Source organism: Peromyscus californicus, unplaced genomic scaffold (assembly GCF_007827085.1).
Source record: "Peromyscus californicus insignis strain IS unplaced genomic scaffold, ASM782708v3 Scaffold_7__1_contigs__length_154581171, whole genome shotgun sequence".
In the NCBI taxonomy this organism is placed as follows: Eukaryota; Metazoa; Chordata; class Mammalia; order Rodentia; family Cricetidae; genus Peromyscus; species Peromyscus californicus.
The window spans coordinates 140,545,102-140,568,476 of NW_026294595.1; the positions used below are offsets into that span (position 1 = coordinate 140,545,102).

The window sequence follows — 23,375 nt, forward strand, 5'->3', positions numbered from 1 at the left end:
CAATTAATATTCAAACCTGTGCCAGACACAGTGGAGCACACCTGTAATCACCGCACTTGGGGAAGGTGTGGGGGCTGGAGGCAGGAGGACCAAGAGTAAGGGTAGCCTCACTGCATGATACTCCGTCTCAAAAGAAGTTTCTTTGGGGTTTTGCTAAGGATGGAATCCAGGGTCTGTGTATGCTCAACAAGCATTCTACATACACACACACACACACACACACACACACACACACACACACACACACACACTGCCCCAGATTATATGCTTTAAAAATGAGAAAGGGAGAGAGGAAAAGGCCAGAGGAATGAAGGACTTAGGAAGGAGACACAGTGGAGCACACCTGTAATCCCAACACCTGGTGGGTAGAGGCAGAAAGATCAGGAGTTCGAGGCAGGGCCAGCCAGAGACGGCAGCGGATGGCGAAGGCGCTTGCCACCAAGTCTGATGACTTGAGTTTGGCCTCAGGGATCCACAAGGAGAGAACTGACTCCAAAGTTGTCTTCTGACCTCCGCGTGCAAGTTGTGGCACATGTATTCACACACACACACACACACACACACACACACACACACACACACACACACACAATGAATAAGTATTTAAAAACTAACAGAAGTTCAAGGTCACCCTCAGGTACAGAGAGATGGCTCAAGACAGAGGAGATTTTGAAGAGCCTCTACATGGAGAAATAAATGTTGAGTGCTTGTGCCCATGCTCAGTGGATCCTGTGGAAGCTCAGCCGTCCACCATACCCTGTCCATCTGTATAATTGGTACATACATTCCACAAAAAGGAATAGTGTGAGTTATAAGGCGAAAACTCCAGATCCCTCGGTTATCATACAAAGCAAAGGCTTTTTAAGCATGCAGGGTTTCTCCAGCTCACCCAGCTCCCAGCCTTGACTCCCTGGTCAGGATCTTGTGCTGTGGACCTTTTCCATTCTGTGTACCGAGTATGGCCCACCAACTGTCCTTGTAAGTAAAGTTCTGTTGACACACAGCGGAGGCTCCCAAGCACTTACACGTTCTCCATGGCTGCTCTTTTACTGCAGCGGGAGAGCTGAGGAGTTGTATTTGAGACCACACAGAACGTGGAGCCTAGGCTACCGGATTTGTATAGAAAAAGTTCACCCTCTTGTGGTCTAAAGTGTAGGCTCTGGAACCAGATGGCTCAAGTTCAAAGCCAGCCTCATTTCCTAGCTGTATCTCACAAGTTGGTCTCCCTGTGCCTCAGTTTCCACCTGTGGAATACAGTTGTGATATCAACAGGGTCAAGGTTGGAATGTGCACATTAACATGTCACGTGTATTTAGGAGGGTTCAGCTCTGTGGTAGGCAGATCTTATAAAGCAAATGAATGCAGTGTCTTACAGGCTGGATTCTTAAACCACCTGTGGTAATGAACACCTGTGATTCCAGGGCTCAGAGGCTAATGCACGGAAGATCAGGGTTCAAAGCCAACCAGGCCCTGTATCCAAAAAAAAAAAGGAAAAAAAGAAAAAACTGAATCTTAAGAATCAAATAGGCTGTCACAAGTACTCAAAGTGTTAGCTGTAATGGGACAATAACCATAGACAGCACACAAGTCATATGCGTGGTTGTGTTTCAATAAAACTTTATTCATGGACAGAAAAGGAAGTGAATCTTTAGAAGCAGGCTGCTGGGACCAGGAGTAGTGGTTCTGCCTGTAGTCCTTAATACTAGGGAGACTGAGGCAGGAGGTATCCCTCCAGGTTGGAGGTCAGTCTGGGATACATAGCAAATCTTGTCTCAAAAAAATAAAAAGTGCTGGGTGGTGATGGTGCAGGCCTTTAATCCCAGCACTCAGGAGGCAAAGGCAGGTGGATCTCTGTGAGTTTGAGGCCAGCCTGGTCTACAGAGCGAGATCCAGGACAGTCAGAGCTGTTACACAGAGACACCCTTTCTCAAAACAACCAAAATTAATTAATTAACATAAAGCATGTTACTGGTTGTGTCCGCTGCTGTGCCTGTGGAAGGGATGCCGAAGGATTGCTACTTGTAATGAGCAAAGAGAGAAACCACTGAGCGCCGCTGAGGACTCAAGCGCGGCAGAGCCTCAAGCAGCTACTGGATACCATCTGGACCTACGTGTTCAGAGCCACTCTGTGGGCCCTAGGCTCCCGTGCCCGCCACGCCTCTCCATCCTGGCATCCTGCACCCGGCTCATGTCAGGGTGATGTCTCACCCAGGCCTTCAGAGTCTTCCCTCCTTTGGTACAGGCAGCTGCTGGGTCCAGGGCAAACATGATGGAGGCTGCTGCCTCCTCTGTGCTTCTGGCTTTGAATTTCTGGCCTCAGGTAAGAGTGAAAAATGCTGCAGCTAGCCGGCACTGCAGTCTTTAAACGCACACGACTAAAAAACAAGAAGGAGAATCCATGTGCTGTGGGGCTACATGACACCCTGAGAGCGGAACCAGCTGAGACATCTTTTTTCTCTTCCCCTTGACCCTGATTCCATCATGAGTCCTCAGTTGGCTCTTGCTATGGCCATGACAGAATTTATCCCGAGGTCTTTGGCGAAGTTCCTGTTTGTACAGATAGGCCCATTTGTTGAACTTTTCAGATTTTTCTCACTCTCCTGTTCTCTGGAACTGCCAAGGAAGCAAGTTTGAGGGGTTTTTTTTTTGTTGTTGTTTGGGTTTGTTTTTCTTTACTGTTCAAACACGTGAATTAACCTGGGTTTTGTTTTGTTTTTTTTTTTCCACTACCATCATTTTCTTGTCCCCCTCTTTAGAAAAAAAATAGTTTTTTTTCTTTTTTCTTTTTCTTTCTCTAACAAGCTGATCTGTTTTCCAGGAGTTTCCAAGTAATTAAACCCAATTAAAACCATTAAATTCTTGCTTTTCACGACAACTTTATTATGAAAGGCTAACCGCAAGGAGGAGGTTTAGCTGGCAGAGGCTTCCACTGTGTGCTAATCCGCCCCTCACCTCTGGCTGACACTCAGAGAGATAAACCCCACAGAATAGGCAGCTGCTTTAATGAATAGCTTTAATTAGTACTTTTCTTCCTCGTGGCAGAGTAATTATTTGTTCGGCTTATAAACAGCTACTTGGCAGGAATATTTAAAGGCCCGGTTGGTTTGGGAGGTGTGATAGCTTCAGTCGGTTTTGTGTGTGCAGGTGGGATTTTTTTTTTTTTTTTTTTTAAGTAAGAGAGGGGTCTTCATGCAGAAGTATATCATCCTGAAGTTGGGGGGTGTCAGGGTAATTGACACAGAAGAAGAAGTGAGGTGACCGCAGGCGGCAGGCTGTGAGCCAGCTTCAGAGTCAGCGCAACACCCGCCCTGTGGAGGGAACGTGGGCAAGCCCAGACAGCACCACTCAGGGACACAAGCCTGGCTCCAGGGCAGTCTGGATCCTGACAGGAGAGGCAAGGGCCTGGGTGGCACAGTGCCAAGTCAGCACCCTCCCTCTGCCCCAAAACCTTTGCCCAGGTGGCATCTGAAGAAGGAGGGACCAAGTTGACACCATAGGTGTGGCCAGAGAGGCCCAGGATGACAGCCAGGCCAACCCTGAAGGCAGAGTGCTTCCCGGTGACCAGATTGGTGTTGATGACCCACCTCTGGGAAGCAGGTGCTTTGGCGGCACAAGTCAGGAGGAAGGGCATGAAGTTAAGGGAGCCGCCCCAAGTCACCTTTGGAAAGTACAGGCAGAGTGCTAGTGTGCACCCAGGGTCCTCAGTGTGGGTCTTTCTAACTGCTGGGTCGCTTCCTCCTTGAGACACAAAAGAGGCACCTTCTGCCTTGGTTGTTGGGAGATTTCCATATGGGGGAGGGGCGGGGTCTCATGTAGCCCAGGCTGGCTTGGAACTCACTAGATAGTCAAAGATGACCTTGAACTGAACCTCCACCTTCCAAGTGCTGGGATTACAGGCACACACCACACTCTAGGTTTATTTGGTGCTGGGGATCGACCTACAGGCTTCGGGCAAGCTAAGCAAGCTCTCTACCAGCCGAGCCACAGCCCCAAACCTGGGTTTGTTCGTGTTTTTTTTTTTTTCATTTTTGTTTTTAATGTGATTCAGTGTGTCTGAGGTAGAAAGCTAGTTTCAGTTCAGCGGTTTCCACTCCGTAATTCCAAACTTGGTTTGATAATGCCATGCGCTGAGAGCAGCACTTTTTCTCATCTGCAGTCCTCTGGAGTGGGGCTTCTCGGCTGGAGTGACTTGGCTCCTGGGGCCTGTTGGGCCAAGTCTGGAGATGTCTGTGGCTGTCATCCCTGGGAGGAGGCGGGGAGTTGCTATTGGCATTAGAGGTGGAGATTAGAGGCACAGATACCCAGGAAGGCCCCCTCTGGAAATACTGTTAACACTGAGCTGGGGGCTGCAGAAATGGCTCCGCGAGGAATGTGCATCCTATGCAAGCGTCAGGACCTGAGCTTGGATCCTTGGCACCCACGTAAAGCCAGGCATGGCAGCACACGTCTGTAACCCTATTACTGGGGGCGAGGGGGAGTGTAGGCAGTAGAGACAGGTGGGTCCCAAGGCTCACTCACCGTCCAGCTCCAGGTTCAGAGAGACCCTGTTCCAAAACTAAGATGGAAAATAATAGAGGAAGGTACCCTGAGTCAACTTCTGCCCTCCACATCTGCACGCCTGAGCACATACATGCACATATCATACAACACACGTACATATATCCCACAAACACATACACCACACATGCATCTATCACACATATACACTCACAAACATACATATAGACACACCATATATACCACACATGCACCCACCCACACATCACACATGCATATCTCACACATGCACACACACAGCTAAGGCAAGCCCCCCTGGTTGTGTTACTAGAATACTCAGACTATGTACTCTAGGCACCTTGCAAGCAAGCGACGGCCATGTTGATGTGCCCACTTGTAGCCTGGAAGAGGCTCAGTGGTAGAGCACTTGCTTGGTGCACACAGTGGCCTTGGATCCAGAAGCACAAGAAGAAAAATTAACCAGCCCATTAAAGTTGTTAACCATCCATCAGCAACTTTTCAGAAACACATCTAAAGAGCTAAATGCCAGAGGATGGATGACTCTCTCTCTCTCTCTCTCTCTCTCTCTCTCTCTCTCTCTCTCTCTCTCTCTCTGGGGGGGGCGGTGTCTGTGTGTGAGGTCAGAGAACAACCCTGTAGAGTTGTTTCTCTCCTAGCCTTGCTTGGGTCCCAAGAATCAAATTCAGGTTGCCAGGCTAACACAGCAAATGCCTTTACCCACGAAGCCATTCTGAAAAAGCAGACAACAGCTGTCTTAAAATAGGCATTTATCTGGGGGGGGGGGGCTGGGGGAAGGTGAGCGGGGCGGGAGGGGGGGAGAACAAGGGAATCCGTGGCTGATATGTAGAACTGAATTGTATTGCAAAATAAAATAAATAAATAAATATTAGCTCCAAAAAAAAAAAAAAAGACTTGAAAATTCTCCTGCCTTTAAAGAAAAAAAAAAGGCATTTATCAAAAGAAACATGACCATGGCCTTCACTGCCGTAAAAGTAAAGTATTCTGTTTAATGTCACTGTCTCTGCAAAGACACATTCAGGGAGTGAAGTGGTTACAATTTTAGTTTTCTTTTTTATTTGGGTGGTCCTGGGTTCAAATCCCAGATCTTGCCACTGTTATCAGTGTAGCCTTAGAATCTTGATTTGTCTGAAGGAAATAAGCTGTGGACATAGGGCCAGCCATACACAGTCACGTCTGAGAAGAGCTTGCTGGAGCAACTGCTGGTCCAGGTGTGAGAAATCAGACACCTGCTCTGGTGAAGGTGCCTCCTACGGGTGTGTGGGACTGGTGAGATTCTACATCACAAGTACCTAAAATACTTAAGGTGATTTCCAATCATGATAAATGCTATTAAAAATTAAAAGGAGGGCCTGGAGAGATGGCTCAGTGGTTAGAAGCACTGGCTGCTCTACAGAGGACCCAGGTTCAATTCCCAGCACCCACATGGTGGCTCACAACCATCTGTAAGTCCAGTTCCAGGCAATCCAATGCCCCTTTCTGGTCTCCATGGGTACTAGGCATGCACATGGTGCACAGACATGCATTAGACAAGACAAATATACCTATAAAATTTTAAATTAAAAAAAATCTATAAAAATGGCTGTGGCTGAGTTAGTGGGGTGCTTGTCTACCACACTCTTGTATAATAATAGAGGGACCAGACTTAATATCACACATCCCAGGGGCTCAGGAGAGAAACTACTAACGGTGAGGACTGTTTTCAGGAAATAGAATCTCAGCACACCGAGCTCTTAGTCCAGTCATTTATTCTTCCAAATCTTCTTATCCATCTTCCCGTGCCCTGGGAGTCCCGGTATATATACACTTACAAGCAGTAATCCCTTGGCAGGGCAAAGCCAGGCTTCCAGGGTCAAAGTGAGGGGTGATAAGAATCACAAAGGGGGGCAATAACCGTTAATTATCATTTGCAACCCCAAAGGGAAGTGACCAATGGGGAAATGGATTAACTAAAAGCTAAATTCAGGTAATATCTAAGAAGAGGGCTCTTATGTGCTCAACTATAGTCTTAAATGTGTTTGGTAGAAAATGTTAAGAATCTATAAGTTGCTAGGTCAATGGGAGAAAATAAAACTGCCTTCTTTTTTCCTGTGGCTCCTATCTGTTCAAGCTATCTGCCATTTTTCTGCAGGGTAGGGGAAAGTGTGCTCGGTCACTAGGCAATCTGTGTACAGCTAGATGCCTCTGGTGATAGTTAAAGAGAGATCTGGAACTAAAGGTAAGGTTTAGGAAAGGAGGAAGTTAAGCTTAATTGCACATCCACCAGGCCTTCTCAAACAGGTAGCCTGGATGCTTAAGTCTGTTCTTAGAGAGTACAGAGGTATCTCTGATAAGGTACTTTCCTCCATCTGGGAATGGACCTGGCCGGATGCTGCCAATGATGATAATTACAGGGAGGCTTGAACTGGGGTTCTGGCTGAGCATAGCTGTCAGCGCAGAAGGTTATCCAAATATTCCTAGAAGTGGTTAGGTAAGGAGTTAGAGGTCTATAAAGTTAGTAAGGCTGTAAGAAAGGAGGGTTTGAGCTAAATTGTGTAAAGCTATTACTTAAGGTCCACCTGACGGTGTCTCCTTGTGGAATTTACCTTACCTTGAGTTAGCAGACTAGCATGTGGTAGTCTGAGCTGTTATTTCTGTTAGTCCTTGAATGTGGCTAAGGGAGATATCTGATTCCAGTGCTGAAAGGGGAGAAACAGATGGCCTGGGGGGAAGGAAGCCTTTCCTGAGGCTGTTCTCCAGATACCTTGAATGTATGTGTCCAAGAGTGATCAGTCCACACTGTTAGCAATTCTTAGGGGAAAATCAATTGGGAAAACTATGAAGGCACACATGATTTTCATAACAGAAGACAGCTGATATATAACAAGCCAAATAACACCAAATGCTCCTTGGAATTTGGCTTCCTCTGAAGGAATTCCTTGATCCCTTCAGGTAGTAGCTTTGCCATAACCAGCTGAGTTCTTTTAATATATTCCTGTGGCCTGTAGCACCATACCCAGAGCCCTGGGTTAGGTCCCTCAAACCACCTAAAGCAAGCAAGATAAATGGGATCCCAGTACTCAACAAGTGGAGTCAGGGGGATCAGAAGTTCAAGGTCATCTTCAACTACATCATAAGTTTGAAGACAGAGACCTGCCTCAAAAAAGCAAAAACAAAAACAAAACAAAAAACAAAGAATGGCCAAGGCTGGGGTGCAAAACAGCAGGTTAAATTGCTACATGAGAATTTTTTAATCGGGAGGCGGGGGAGTATTTTCTGTGGGCAATTCTGGGTTCTGCAGCTTCTTGCTAAATGTGCCTAGGCCCCAAGTGTTTTGTAAGAGGTATCAAGGTATTACTGAGGAATCCCTGCAAAGACTCATTGCTTACATTCAGTTGAAGAAACTGGGGCCCACGGAGGTGACTGTCACCTCCGATATCCTTGGAAAATGGCAGGCCAGCACCTGAACCCAAGTCCTTCTGGCTCCAGAGTCGGTATGCCCAATCATTTGACTCCTAGAGATTACTGTCTGTGGCCACTGGCAGGGGCACCTCGTCAATGATGGAGATAGTCTACTGTTTGAAAGAGGCCACATGCCCAACCTGTGATGTTGTATCAGAGAAAGACTGTTAACTTCACAATCACTTCATAACTCAAACCTTACATGCTGTGGCCAAAGTCACCTCTAGTTGGGTGCAGTGAGGGTCATCATTGGAAAACAGACCTGGTAAAGTTTGGCCCCCAGTGTGTAGACGATTGTGGGCTTGCCCATGGGGCACACTGGGCTTGACACACCCATCTTCACAAGAACACAGGATCGAATTGCAGAGTCAGAATCTTTTGAGGACTGGAGATGTGGCTCAGCCAATGATCAAACACTTACCTAGCATGGCTTCATCACCAGAAATGAACGGGGGGAAAGGTTTCTAGACGCAGGGCTGGCAAGATGGCTCAGCAGGTAAAGGTGCTTGTTGCCAAGCTCAATGACCTGAGTTCAATCCCTGGGACCTACATAATGAAAGGAGAGAACTGATGCCCAAAAGCTCTCCTCTGACCTCCATGTGCACACATGTGCAACCACACACACAAATAAATAAACACCTTTTCATTACCACTCATTACAAGTGACCACAGTTCAATTATTATAAGCAGGAAAAGAAATTTTTTTTTGCTTTTGCTACCAGAGATATTGCATGTAGAATATATATAAAGAACTCTTTGATTCCAACAATAAAGAGATAAGTAACCATTTCAAACTGGGCTATAAGCTGGGCATGGTGGTACATGCCTTTAATCCTAGCACTCAGAGGGCAGAGGCAGGTGGATCTCTGCGAGTTCCAGCGCCTGAGACGTGTCACAGTGGGATCCACACACCCTCACAAATCTGCTGTGGGTGACTGGGCAGATGGCTGCCATTCTGTGTTACATTCTGCCAGATCAGCCTCCCCCCTGGGTGTGATGGTGTATGTCTGGTGTATATGCACACACCACGCACATGCAGGTACCCTCAGAGGACAGAAGAAAGCATCCGATCTCATGAAGCCAGAGCCACAGGTGATTGTGGGTCACCTGACATGGGTGCTGGGAACCTCTGGAAGGACAGCAGGTACTCCTGTCACCAAGCTGTCTCTCCAGCCCCAGGAACCAACTGCTGCGGCTCACACTGAGTAACTCGGCATCCTAATTCCAAAGCCTCTCCCAGCCTCGCCTTGCCTTCTTTCCTAACTTGTTTCACATCAGATTGATTTTGTTTTAGGAAAGATTTTCCTTTTTTACAGTTTTACCCAAGAAATACAACCAGGCATCCCAAGATAGACTAACCACCACCAGGCTGGTGGTTGAAACACCCTCCTCTAACTAAAAGAATTTCATCACGAAGGCATTGGAATTCAGTCCCCAGGCTTCATGGGGGTCCAGAGTGCTGTCTCTGTCCCAAGAGCAGTCCCACCACTCCACTCTAGTCCCCCAACCCAAGGCATGCACAGACCACCACGATGACATCAAAGTCAGCTCCAGAAACCTGCAGAATGTTAGGGCTCACTGGAAAAATCTGCCAAGTCTGGACCAGGTTTATGCCTTCGCAGGGTAACAGCCACCCGCAAACAGACTCGGCCAACAAGAATGGCATTCCATCCTCCCCACCCTGCCCCAGCACAGCCCGTCCAGGGGCGTGGTCCACACTGAACTCATTCTGCAGTCTCCATTCTCCTGTTCTGGGTTTAATTGCTTTCTGTTTTTCAAGTCATCCGTGTCTGATGTTGCTTGTTTAGCAAGTTAACCACTGGACTTCTGCTTTAATCCAAAGAGTATGTCATGGTTGGGGAGGTGCCTTTCATGTGCCTGGCATCTCCGGCTGCACTGTGGGACATCAGGTGCTCTTGCTGTGTGTTCTGATGGTGGGCATGAGGCAGTGGACAGGAGCCCGTGGGATGAGAGCTGCCCTGGGACACCGGGCAGTGTTCACATTCATGCCAGACTGTTTAACACTCCGTGCGCCATCGGCTGATACAGGGCTCAGGGTGGGTCTGAAAGTGTGGTGAGAAGGCACTTGATTGGGTCCCACTGCTGCTTGTGTGACAGAAGCCACAGGCTGGTGTGTCGTGGAGGGTGTTCAGGAATCACCCAGCAGGCAGCAGGAGGTGCATGGGAAGGTTTCTTTCAGCCTTCACACCTGAATTCTGCTTTTGTCTTAGCTTGTCTGTCCTTTTAAAAAATATTATGTGTGTGCAGGTATGTTGGGAGAGGGTATGTACATATGTACGGTTCTAGATATGTAATGCATACATTGTGGGGGACTAGCCCCCATCTTTTCCAGGGTTCCTGCGAGGAGGGTAGAGAAATATTAGGTAGAGGGATATGCCTAGCCGATGAGAGGACACAGAAACACAGGCTAGCTTCAGGAGGATCTGGGTCGATATCCACCAGCCCCTTCTGTCTCTTCCAAAGGGCTATTTATAGAAACGCCAAGGGGTGGAGCAAAAGACCTCCCCCTAGCACAGCTAAGTGCAGACTCTTCCCAACACCTGGTAACCATGCACGTGGTCCGTCCACCCCCTTATGCAGCTCTGGTGTGTAAAGCAAGCTCAGATCTCACTAGGAAACCTTTGTGGGCTCCCACAATACATATATAAGGTCATGTGTGAATATACATGTGTGCTGTTGGCCAGCGAGCTCCGGGAACCCACCTGTCTCTGGCCCACCTCCAGCACTGGGGTTACAGAGCCACGATGCCGAGCCCTTACATGGGTCCTGGGGATCCAACCCCCCCTCCATGTATGCATGGCAGGGACTTGCTGATCAAGCCATCTCCCGACCCCTCAACATATTTTAAGTGTTCACATTAACACAAGGAAGCCTGGCAGAATTCTTTCTGCTGAGATTTGGTTTTTCCATCTTGCTCTTTCCTTCTTTTTCAGCTGGATGGTTAAGTTAGTTCCAGTCTTTTGCAACCCACCTTCAGTTCTGTATGGAACGTCTCTCTCAGGAGGTTCCCTTGTTCATGAGTATATTGGTGGCTTTTGTCCTTGCTCTGACCAAATACCTGATAAAAAGCAACTGAGGGAAGGAAGTGGGGGTCACTTTGGCTCACAGTTTAAGGGGGACACAGTTCATTGTGGCCAGGAAGGTATGGAAGCAGGAGCCTGAGGTAGATGGCCACATGGCATCCTCAATCAGGAGGCAAATAGCAAACAGGACACAGGGCCTGTCTATCAAACCTTAAGACCCACCCCCAGCAACCCAATTTTGTTCTACAACCTTCCAAAACAACACCAACTAGATACCAAATGTTCAAACACTTGAGCCGGTGGGGCTTTTCACATTCAAACACAGCAATGAGTAGGAGTTTTTCTCCTGGGTTAAAAATGCAAAGTAGAGCTGGGTCGTCGTGGTGCACACCCTTAATCCCAGCACTCGGAAGGCAGAGGCAGGCAGATCTCTGAGTTCGAGGCCAGCCTGGTACACAGATCAAGTTCCAGGACAGCCAGGGCTACACAGAGAAACCCTGTCTCCAAAACATCGATAACAACAATAAAGCAAAGTGATATTTCAAAATATGCTGCCAATTATTCTGAATTGTTTCAACTCAAGAAAAGTGTGCATATGCTTTTTTATTCATGATGCTCTGCACAGGACATCAGAAATGAGATATATATGAGAAACAACAGTCCCCACTAGCCACCACTGAACTGTTTAAGTGTTTACTTCCAAGTTTCTTTTTTCTGTATTACCCATAATCTCTGGCTTGGCAAAATGCAAGATAAAAAATTTAATTCTCGGAAAAAAAAAACAAAAACACAAAACTCTTAAGCCAGCAGTGGTGGTTCACGCCTTTAATCCCAGCACTCAGGAGGCAGAGGCAGGCGGATCTCTGAGTTTGAGGCCAACCTGGTCTACAGAGTGAGTTCCAGAACAGCCAGGGCTACACAGAGAAACCCTGTCTTGAAAAATAAGGGGAAAGAAATTAGTTCTCAAGGTGAGGGCCGTAGCCCAACAGTAGAGCACTTGCCAGCAGGTGCAAAGGCCCTGGGGTCCTCCCAGCACCAAAAGAATAAATCCATTAAAACAGGCCAGGCAGGGCAGCACGTGCCTGTAATCCTAACGCTTTGAGGCCAGCCTGGCCTCTATGAGGCCCTGTCAAAAACAGAGAGAAAGAAGGTCCCGTCTCTCACCTTTGCTGTGGTCACACACACAAACCTACTCGTGTCCTGCCATCGCAGCCAGTCACGAGCTCAGCTTTATTCCTGTCTTCGATTTGCCTTCTCATAAGTATATACATACATGTTACCCGCCCGCCCCCCTTGAGAAGTGGTTTTTACACACAATAATTGTTGTGTCCTGTTTCTCTGAGTAAGTCCTTCTGGGTCTACATGGCGGCTCTCCTCTCCCCTCCTGTGTGTGAAAGCCACCCTCACAGTGAGGTGCACAGCGGCCGTGACTTTCACAGGGGACGTGTTTCTGATGACCGCGACCTTCCCTGGGTCACACTGACTTCCTCCAGGCCCTCTCCAGTTAGAGTGCCTGTCTGCCACCTCCTGGTCAGGACCCTGAATAGGAGGCTCCGAAGCCCCAGGAGGTGTTTGGCTAAAGGTCACCGTCCTGGCCTGGTTCTCCACAGCTGTGTGTGTGAAGCCAAGATCAGCAGCTGTAACTTTCTCCCTTTAGTCTTTTCTTTTTTGTTGTTTTGTTTCCTTGTTTTTTTATTTTTTTTTTATTTTTAAGATCAAAAGGGGTTTGTTTTGGGAATTATTTATTGTATAGCAGGAGTGCTTCCAGGATGTGTGTGTGTGTGTGTGTGTGTGTGTGTGTGTGTGTGTGTGTGTGTGTGTGTGTGTGTGTGTACGTGTATGTATGTGCTAGTGCTTATGAACATATGTGCCTGAGCACATGAAGGCCAAGGAAGAACCTATGCTGCTGTTTGTGAGAGTCTGGGAGTCCAGCTCTGACCTGCTCCCACTTTTCGAAGGGTTCTTGGGTGGAGGAGAGAGGGATGAGGAAATATCAGATAGAAAGATAGACCTAGACAACAAGGAGAAAGACATAGACACAGGATAGCTTCAGGAGGGCCCTGGGTCAATACCCAGCCACCGAGAGGTTTATTCAAAAGGCCTTTTTATAATATGCCAAGGGGTGGGGCAAAAGACCTCCCCCTTTCAAGATCAAAGCACACCATAAGGCCAAGTGTAGACCCTTCCAAACATGCCCGTGGCAAAATCATCTCCTTATGCAGCTCTGTTGGGTAAAACAAGCTCAGATTCTCTGACCCTGAGTACGGTCTCACTAGGAAGCCTCTTTGGGCTACCACAGTTATTACTCAGGCACCATTCACCTTAGTTTGAGACAGGGTCTCTCACTGGCCTAGAGCTCACCGATTAGGCTGCCTGGCCACAGGCACCCACCTGCCTCTGCCTCCCACAGGGATTCCAGCACTGGGATCCTAAGTCTGCACACCACACCGGGCTCTTATGTGCGTTCTCAGGATCAAACTCAGGCCCTCACGCTTACATGGCAAGTCTTCTCTTCTGAGCCGTGTCCCCAGCCCTCAGTCCACTTTTCATTTACGGCTTGTTCTAGCCTGGTTTCTGTTTTGCTTTGATAAACACCACGACCAAATGCAACTGGAAGGAACACGTTTATTTGACTTATACTTCCAGATCACAGTCCCTCACAGAAGGAAGTCAGGGCAGGAACCTGAAGGCAGGAATGATGACAGAACACTGTTCACTGGATCACTGGCTCGTACTCAGCTAGCTTTCTTACACAGCCTGGACTCACTTGCCTAAGGATGGTGCCCCCCACAGTGGGCGGGACCTACCCAAGCCAATCATCAATCAAGGCAATCCACCTGAGGCAGTTCCTCAGTTGAGGTTCCCTCTTTCCAGGTGACTCTGGGTTGTGTCTAGTTGAGATACAAACTAACCAGCACACACTTCAAATCCACTGTTACCTGCAAGTCCCACATTATCTTTATCCTGGAGCCCAGACTTCCGTTCATCTGGAACCTGGACAGATCTGTGAACAGAGAGAACAAGTGTGGGAGACCGCAGGGACTCTTAAAGCTTGCAGCTGGACTTCCGCCACACGAGACACCTGAGTCCTCAGGGCCCGGCAGATGCGTTTTCTAAAGGCCCAGACAGGGCTTTCAGGACACACAGTCTCTGTTCAGGGTCGAGTCTCCTCTGTCTTCACAGGCTGAAAACACTGTTAGCTTTTGGGTAGCTATGCTACCCAAAACTAACACTGGGATATGTCATCCTCAGGGAGGGGTGACTGGCGGCAAATCCTTGGGTTATTTACTTTCTCCTTTCATGCCACAAAAACCCTGACGACAAGCCCAGCAATGGTGACACACATCTTTAATCCCAGCACTCGGGAGGCAGAGGCAGGCGGATCTCTGTGAGTTTGAGGCCAGCCTGGTCTACAGAGCGAGTTCTAGAACAGCCAGGGTTACACAGAGAAAGCCTGGCTGGGGGGAGGGGGGCGGGGGGATCCCTGAAAAAAGCAACGGAAGGAAGGAAGGGTTTAGGTTTTATTTCCACTCACGGTTTCAGAGTGCAGTCTCTCATGGAGGGTAAGTCATGGCGGCAGGAGCCTGAGGCAGCTGGTCACACTGGGTCCCCCATCTGGAAGTGGAGAGAGATGAAGGCTCCACTCAGCTCTCTTTCTCATTTTTTTGTTTTCATCTGGTCTTGGACGCCAACCCAGGCAATGGTGCTGAGCACACTCAGCTGGGTCTTTCCACCTTGCAAACCTCTCTGGACACCTCGTCATAGGCACCCCAGAGGTGTGTTTCCATGGTGATTCTGTGTCCATCCCATTGACAACGGGAGGAACCGTTACAGCAGTGTTGTATATAGTGGGGTGGGGTGAACACAGTGGCAGGGCTTGGCTGTGCTTTGCGCCTTATGCTCTGACACACTTGCTCCTGTCCCCCTTGCTGTTTCTTGGGGATTGCTCGTGGCCGTCACGCTAGAGTGGTGTCATTCTGTGATATCTGCCTCTTCTCTACTGGTGCAGACCAGCCATTCTCACCCCAGGCCGTGTTCTCAGCCACACAAGAGTTGTGAGCCATTCGGAAGAGCATGGACTCCAGCTGCTTTCCGGAGAAGCAAGGCGGGGCGGAGGGGGTAGGGGATGGGCTGAGCCCCAGAGGCCAAGCTTGCCTTAAACTGTCCCTTCTCTTTCCCACAGGACACTACGACGTCAGTGCGCATCGGCCTCATGATGGAGGAGATGATCTTCAACCTTGCTGACACACATCTGTTCTTCAATGACCTGGAGGTCAGCACGCAATGCTCATTTTCAAAGTTACTGGGGATGCTGCTGTCTCTGTTAGAAATTTTTTCCTTTTCTTTCTTTCTTTCCCCCCCCCCTTTTTTTGTTTGTTTGTTTGTTTGTTTTTGGAGACAGGGTTTCTCTGTGTAGCCCTGGCTGTCCTGGATCTCACTCTGTAGCCCAGGCTGACCTCAAACTCAGAGATCCTCCTGCCTCTGCCTCTTGAGTGCTGGGATTAAAGGCATGTGCCACCACTGCCTGGCTCCTTTTCTTTTAAAGAGTTTATTTTTATTTTGTTTATGTGTATGTGAGTGTCCATGAGTGCAGGTGCCCTCAGAGGCCAGAAGAGGGCATCAGATCCCCTAAAGCTGGGGTACGGGCAGTTGTGAACTGCTTTGATGTGGGTGCTGGGAACAGAACGTGGGGTTCTTCGGAAGAGAGAACTCAAACACCGAGCCATCTCCAGCTTGCCCATTTCTTTTAGAGGCTTGAATCACTTACTAACGACTGCTGGGAAAGTACAGAACTGTAGTCGGTGTCCTTTGGGGGGAACACTGTTGTCAGGGTGATCTGGCTGGCCCGCATCTGTCCCTGCTCCAGTCACGTGGGATGGTGGCCTCTTCTTCCTTCTGCGATGCCTTTATTTAATATGTTCATTAAGGCAAACTAGTACAGATCCTCTTGGGGTAACAATAATTAGCAGTGGGTCCAGGGTGGAAGCGTTTTAAAAGAAAATTTATATTCCTTGGACACATGGGAGAGCAATGGAGGCAGACAGCAAGTGCCAAGGCCCTGGGCTGAGGAGGGAGAGGTGATCTGGGCTCAGAGAGAAGGGATATGTCCAAGACACTGACTCGTTCTAACTGCTGAACCCAGCATGGGCTAGAAGACGCTGGGCAGGAAAATCTGTCTCATGCAAAAAGACCAAAGTGAGACTAGGGACAGTCTGATCAGTAGAGGGCTTGCCTAGCATGCACAAAGCCCTGGGTTCGACACCCAGCACCATATAAATTGGGCATGGTGGCACATGCCTGTAATCCCAGCATTCGGGACATAGAGGCAGGAGGATCAGAAGCTTGAGGTCATCTCATCTACACAGCAGGTCTACCGTGGACGTCCCGTGTGGAGAACAGACCTTAGAGGTGAGGCCGGAAGGGATGACAGCGGTCCTCAGGCTCCCAGGGAAGATGTGTAAGGACTGGGCAGGGACGAGGAAGGTGCTCACTTCAGCCACATCCAGCATATTTGGAATGTGAGTCGTTAGCCAAGCATCCAATACTTGCCTTGTAACGCCTGCGGGCAGGCGTGTTCTTGGCTGTGTTTTAGAATTTAAAAGGCTGATCTGACAAAGTTGCTCTGTCCTCTGAGGATAGAAACGCTGCCAGCCCAGCACCAATGCACCACCCAGTACCCAGAACCTGGCCTCCCACCCCGTTCTTCAACATGAAGGTCCTTGAAGGTGCCCCTGGAGGTGGACAGGGAGTAGACAGGTTAACCGGGAGCATCTCCTAGAGTCAGAAAGTAAGAACCAGACGTGGTGATGCACACCTGTGAGCTCGGCATGCAGGAGGCAGGAGCAGGAGTTCAAGAGCAGCCTGGGCTACAAGGTGAGGCCAGCCTGGGCTACACAGTGAGTTCAAGGCCATCGGCTGGTATAGAATGATACTGTCTCAAAAAACAAAAGGGAAAAAAAGAAGGAAGGAAGGGGATGGAAGGGAAGGAGAGAAAGAAAGTAAGGAAGATGGTTGTAGTGGTAACTTCCAATGGGATATGCTTAAGAGCTGAGGACAGGTGGGTCTCCAGAAACTAAAGAAGGTCTTAAAACTCAGCGATGCCTTATGGAAACAGGACAGGATGAAACCGAGAGGATCCCCAGTGGCCAAAGCTGAGGGATTTAGTGATAAAGAATAAACTATTGAATTCCACAGGTCCATGCTGATGGAGATAACAGCCGTGAATAAGTAGGCGAGGAGGTGGACACATCTCCTAGGCAGAAAACCCCAAATACTGTGTGCACACCTTGTGGCCTCTCCAGCAGCCAGTCTGCTATGGCGTGGCTTGTGAGGGACACATGCTCCCAGCGCCAAGCAGCCTCGGGCGTGCCTCAGCATGCAAGCCTGTCACGCCATCTTTGTAGCATTCTTCCTCTGTGCATGTTGGTCTCTGTCAGAATCCCACCCAAGTGCTAACCTGCCTGACCCTGCTTAGCTTCCCAAACCAGACCAAATCGGGCACGTGCAGGATGGTACAGGCAAAGACAAAATCTCCCCTGGGTCATTCCACCCCTGTGACGATTTCCAAATAAAGACATGTTCACAGACATTGGAGGTTAAGACTCCAACACGGCTTTTTTCTGTGAAGGGGACAGTTCAACCCATAGCAGGCCCCAGTGTTCTCTGCTTCATTCTCTCCCACGTGAGGTGGGCCGATGAGAGTGTCTCTCTTCATCTGTGGAAAGGTCTGAGCGGAGTCCCTGCCGCAGTGAAGCTCGGAGGACATGGCAGGTCTTGTCTCCTCCCAGGAAGATATTTTCAATCATTTATTCAAAAGCAATACATATATATGCCTATAATCCCTGCCACGTGTGTGTGTGTGTGTGTGTGTGTGTGTGTGTGTATTGTCCTTTTTCTGTTCTGAGGAACAAGACGAGAGCCTCCTAATGCAAACACTCGGCCTCTGACGCTCCTCAGCCTCTGTTTTGCTGTGGTGGTGATGACGGCACTGTGGACTGAACTCAGAACCTCCCACATGCTACACAAGGACATCTGACTGGGCTACACCCACAGCTCTCGTGTTTCTATTATCTTAATCATTAATTTGCTGACACCCTTTTGGTAAGGCTAATCCCTCCGCTGACTACCAGGCCAACCTCAGCTGGTGTTGGAGTCTGTGGAGCTGCTGTTTCCTCCCAGATGTATGAACTTCTAGATTGTTCTCTTCCTACTTAAGTATTCGATATATCTGTCCTTTGAAAAATCAAGTATTTTAGTAGGTTGCTGTCACCACACACGTGATTCCACGGTGAATGTCCCCTCCTTAGCCACTTTTCCACAACTTTCGATGCCTTAGAATCCTTTTGTGAGCAAACTCGAGGACCTGCCCTGGTCTTCTGGGCTATGTATGGGGTTGGAGTTCCCCAAACGGACATGCTACCGTTCACTCCACGGTGCTATTCCAGTACATGGAAAGGAGGGGCACACACACACCCCATTTCTCACTGCACCAATAAGCTGCCATTGTATGGCTGTTCTCTGCCCAGGTTCCCTAACCCACATCATCTCACCTATGGAACCCTCTGCCTGTCTTTGCCAGTAGGTCCCACTGAAACCCCTCCACAGGGTCGTTCATCCCTCTTTGACCTGAGATAGACCAGAATTTTCCTGCAGGCGCTGTGAATGTGCCTCCCCTCCAGCTTTGGGTACTGTCCCACACACCCAGGGGTGGGGCACACAACAGAATCAGGGACTCCAGTCTTCTTCCACAAATGCTCAGCCAGATCCCCTGTCCTCTGCCCTGTCCGGTGGCCCTGGCGCCACTGGCTTGGAGGGTAACTTGATCCAGGTCAGCTGGTAGAGTATGAGGTAGCGTCTAGCGAGTGTCACGGCATTTTATGAAGTCCGAAATGTGATCGCTACTGTTGTCACACTTTAGCGCCCCCGACAATCCCCTCACAAATGAGAAAAGCAGGGCCTCCTCACATGCCTTTCCCCTGACGTCAGGGAAACCCTGGGAACCTGCCAGGGGAGGAGGATGGGGATACGGAGCACTGCCTGACCCCTGCAGGGCCCTCGGGCCTGAGAGAAGGACAGCCTGTGCCAGGCTTGCAGTGCACTGTGAGGCCCCGTGCCTGGGTCTGTAAAGTCAGCCTTGCATCTTAAATGCAAATCATGCGGTGGCTGGGGATGCTGCTCAGTTGGCAGAGTGCGCTTGCCGGGCATGCACAAAGCCCTGGCTCCATCCCTGGCACCAGATAAACAAACTGTGGTGGCTCATGCCTGTCCTGTGTTCCCAGCCCTCAGCGGGTGGAGACAGGAGGATCAATAGTTCTGGGTCATCCTTGGCTACATAGTGAGTCAGAGGCCAAGTTAGGCTACAGAAGACTCTATCTCAGTAGGAAAAAGCGATTCATTAACATGTCAGTATGGCTGGTCCTGGGACCCTTCCTCATTTAGGATGGCTATGGGGGGAAGATCTCAAACCCAGATGTCTACAGGAGCCAAATAAACACAGGACGGCCAAGTGAGGCTGAGGCAAATGGGACCACGGGAGAAACTGCCGATGGACCTCCAGGCCCGAGGGCACAGCCAAAGTTCAGTTCCAAATGACACGGTCGTGGAACTCAGAAAGAGGTCCCCTTAGTTTAAACGTTGGCAGTCATTTCAAAAAATACTTCGGGAGGGTCTGGACCTATGGCTCAGTTATTAAGAGCACTGGCTGCTATTGGCACAGGACTCAGATTCGATTTCCAGCACCCATGTGGAAGTTACCACAGCTATCGGTAACTCCAGTTCCGGGGGATCTGACACCCTCACAGAGACATACAGGCAGTGAAAACACAAATGCACTAAAAAATAAAATAAATGAAAGAAATAAAGTACCAATTCTAAAGAAGAAGAAAGAGAAGGAGAAGAAAAGCTGCCAGGTGGTGGCAGTGCATGCCTTTAATCCCAGCACTCGGGAGGCAGAGCCAGGTGGATCTCTGTGAGTTCGAGGCCAGCCTGGGCTACAGAGGGAGTTCCAGGACAGGAACCAAAACTACACAGAGAAACCCTGTCTCAAAAAAATAAAAAAGAAAAAAAAAAGCCATCCCAACATCAAACTTTGACCACTACATCCACCTGCATGGTGAGAGCACAAGTGCATGTGCACACACACGCACACACACACACACACACACATGCACACGCACATGCACACACACACACACTTTGCAGCATAGACCAGCTTACAAGTCCTTCCCTGAAAGAGTTCACTAAGCCAGACCAGGAGTCGGATGTTGACATACCCCTCTCTCCTAGAGCAGCACTGTTCATAGAACTTTTCGGGTTGATAGAAATCTCTGCATCTTGCTTTATGGTGTCCTCAGGTCCATGTGGCTGTTAATACAGAATTAAGGACAGAAGGGAAACTGAGGCACATGGCTTGTGGAGCAGAGGGTGACCTACAGAAAAGCTAAAGCCTGGATGTAACAGAGTTCATTGTGTGGTGAAAGTTAATTAGCACCCACCTGATGATCAGGTGACTGTTTCCTAGAGACTTGGGGACCCTTGGAGTCCCCCCAGTGCCACATTAGTCACCCCTTTTCATTTGCAAAGCTCACTCAGCTGAGCTGGTCACTTGCCTGGTATCTCTCCTCATGGCCACATGCTTATTCACAATGGGAACTGAAGAGAAAGGAGTCAGTACCTGAGCCAAGGCTCTAACCTTTCATGACAAAAACGCAGACCAGCCCCCAAGAATGCCAGCTCTTTTTTTTTTTTTTTTTTTTTTTGGTTTTTCAAGACAGGGTTTCTCTGTGTAGCTTTGCGCCTTTCCTGGAACTCGCTTTGGAGACCAGGCTGGCCTCGAACACACAGAGATCCACTGTCTCTGCCTCCCGAGTGCTGGGATTAAAGGCAGGAGGATCTCTGTGAGTCTGAGGCCAGCCTGGTCTACAGAGTGAGTTCTAGGAGCCAGAGCTGTTACACAGAGAAATCCTGTCTCAAAAAAAACAATAAATAGATAAATAAAGCCACTAGGCTGGGATGTAGCCCAGTTGATAGTGTTTGATTAGGAGCCATGAAGCCCCGATCCTACCATCTATAATCAGGTATGGTGGTGCACTCAGGAACTGGAAGCAGGAGGATCAGAAGCTCAAAGTCATCCTCCTCTATGTAGCAAGTTCAAGGTCAGCCTGGGCTTCATTAGACCCTGTCTCAAAAACCAAACCAAAATACCAGCTCCACTTCAGACTAACTGGCACATCTTTGTCCTTATCACATTTCCACAAGGACTGTGACCAAATCCACGTGGATGATGTCTCATCTGATGACAATGGCCAAGATTTAAGGTAAGGATTTGGGGAGTCTAGACAGGCATGCCTTTAATTCTAGCACTTGGGAGGCAGAGGCAGGAGGATCTCTGTGAGTTTGAGGCCAGCCTGGTCTACATAATGATTTCCAGGACAGCCAGGGCTATGTCAAGAGATCTTGTCTAAAAGACAAAGAAATAATTTGGGGAGTCAAAACTCCTTCTTAAGTGCTGGGGCATAGCTCAGTGGTCCAGTGTTTGCCTACTCATGGAAGGCTAAGGCAGAGGGCTAGCCAGAACAAAGCCTGCCTGGGCTGCAGAGTGAGTTCAAAGCCAGCCTGGGCAACCTAGCAAGACCCTGATACGGTAAGTTAAAAAGAATAGAGACTAGGGCTATAACTTTGTGGTAGGATGCTTGCTTGACATTGGCTTAACTCTGTATGTGTTTACCGTAGCCTAGGAGAGAGATGCTCTCATTGTCTGTGGTAGAAACTACCCCCAACTCCTGCTCAGGCTGAGAAGTTCCCTTCCTACTTAGGGACCTCCACACAGGTCAAACTGGACACTTGGCTTTACCACTGAAAGGAATTTCAGGACAAGCCAACATGAATTTTTTTAATTCATTTTAGTGTGTGTGGGTATGCTCATCTGAGCAAGCATGTTTAGAGTCGGATATTACATGTCTTCCTCCTCACTCTCCACTTTATTTTTGATATGAGATCTCTCAGTAAACCTTGAGCTTACTATTTTGGCTAAATTGACTGGCCAACACCCCCAGAATCCTCCTGTCTCTGCCTCTTAAGCACCGCACCCCCCCACGCGCACGCTCACCCCAGCACTGAGGTCACAGGCCTTCATGCATTGCATTTTTCATGGATGCTGAGGATCCGAACTCAGATCCTCATGCTTGCACAACAGGCACTTTCCCCACTGAGCCACCTCCCCAGCCCCAGATTTAAGCAGAGTTTGATTGACAGATGTTTAGGGAAAGAATAAGACTCAAAGAAGAGGCCATTTTATTGTCCTTACCATTAGGTCGGTAGGTAAGTAGGTAGATAGATGATATATAGATAGATAAATAATTGATAGCTGATAGATAGGTAGATGAATAGATGACAGATAGATAATGAATAGATGATTGATAGATAGATGATAAATGATAGAGGATAAATGACTGATAAGTGATAGGTAGCTAGATACAGAGAGAGATAATTGAAAGCCCATTGATTTTATAATAATAGAAAGACATGATTGACAGATTAATTGAGGATAGATAGATAGATAGATAGATAGATAGATAGATAGATAGTTGATAAGTAATAAATACATGGATAGAAAGCTAGTAGTTAGATGATAGATGATATAGATAATAGATTAGTTGATTGCTAGATGTTAGATAGACATGACAGAGATAATGATTGAATGACAATAGATTGATGATTGATAGAGTATTGATAGATAAATGTTATGTAGATAGATGGGAAGATAATAGATAATAGATGAAGATAGATAGATGATCAAGATGCAGATGACTGACAGATAAAAGATAATAGATAGTTGATACATGACTTTAGATTGACTGAGTGATTGTAGAAAAATGGGTGTTGACAGCTCTAAGATCCTGTGGCTGACTGAGTTCATTCAGGAGTGTAATTTACAAGATTTAAAGATTAAGAAAAGTTCACAATTTAAACAAAGTTTAAAAATTAAGTAAAGACACATGAGCCACTTTGCTTATTCCTCTTATCTTCAAGAATTTTTTTGTAAATAAATGCATTTGAGGCATATTGTTTAGATTTAGGGATGAGAGGGGAGTGCCAATGTGGTCACACTCAAGGTTATAAACACTCTGGCCCTCAGTAAGCACAGTTTACTGGTGCCTGGAATTCCACGGGGCAAAGGTGGAGACTTTCTCAAGCTTGGCCACTGCGTGCAGGGCGGTGATAGTTCCCCCAAAGAGTCTAGGGGTGCAGTCTGACGCCCAAAGACAGAAGCAAGGGCTCTGCTCAGCCCCAGCAAGCATGCAGCCTTTTTCAAAATCGAATGAGAAATTGCCCCTGAGTGTGTCCAGGGACCCA

At 48.2% G+C, this 23,375-nt stretch overlaps 1 protein-coding gene across 1 annotated transcript in view; it reads left to right on the forward strand.

The window, feature by feature from the left end:
• Positions 1–23,375, forward strand: part of Eya2 (EYA transcriptional coactivator and phosphatase 2) — a 174,764-nt gene that overhangs the window by 142,839 nt on the left and 8,550 nt on the right. The window contains exons 10-11 of the mRNA XM_052723360.1: positions 15,205–15,294; positions 21,279–21,337. Coding sequence (XP_052579320.1) covers positions 15,205–15,294; positions 21,279–21,337 — 149 coding nt within the window. The remainder of the gene's footprint in view (positions 1–15,204; positions 15,295–21,278; positions 21,338–23,375) is intronic.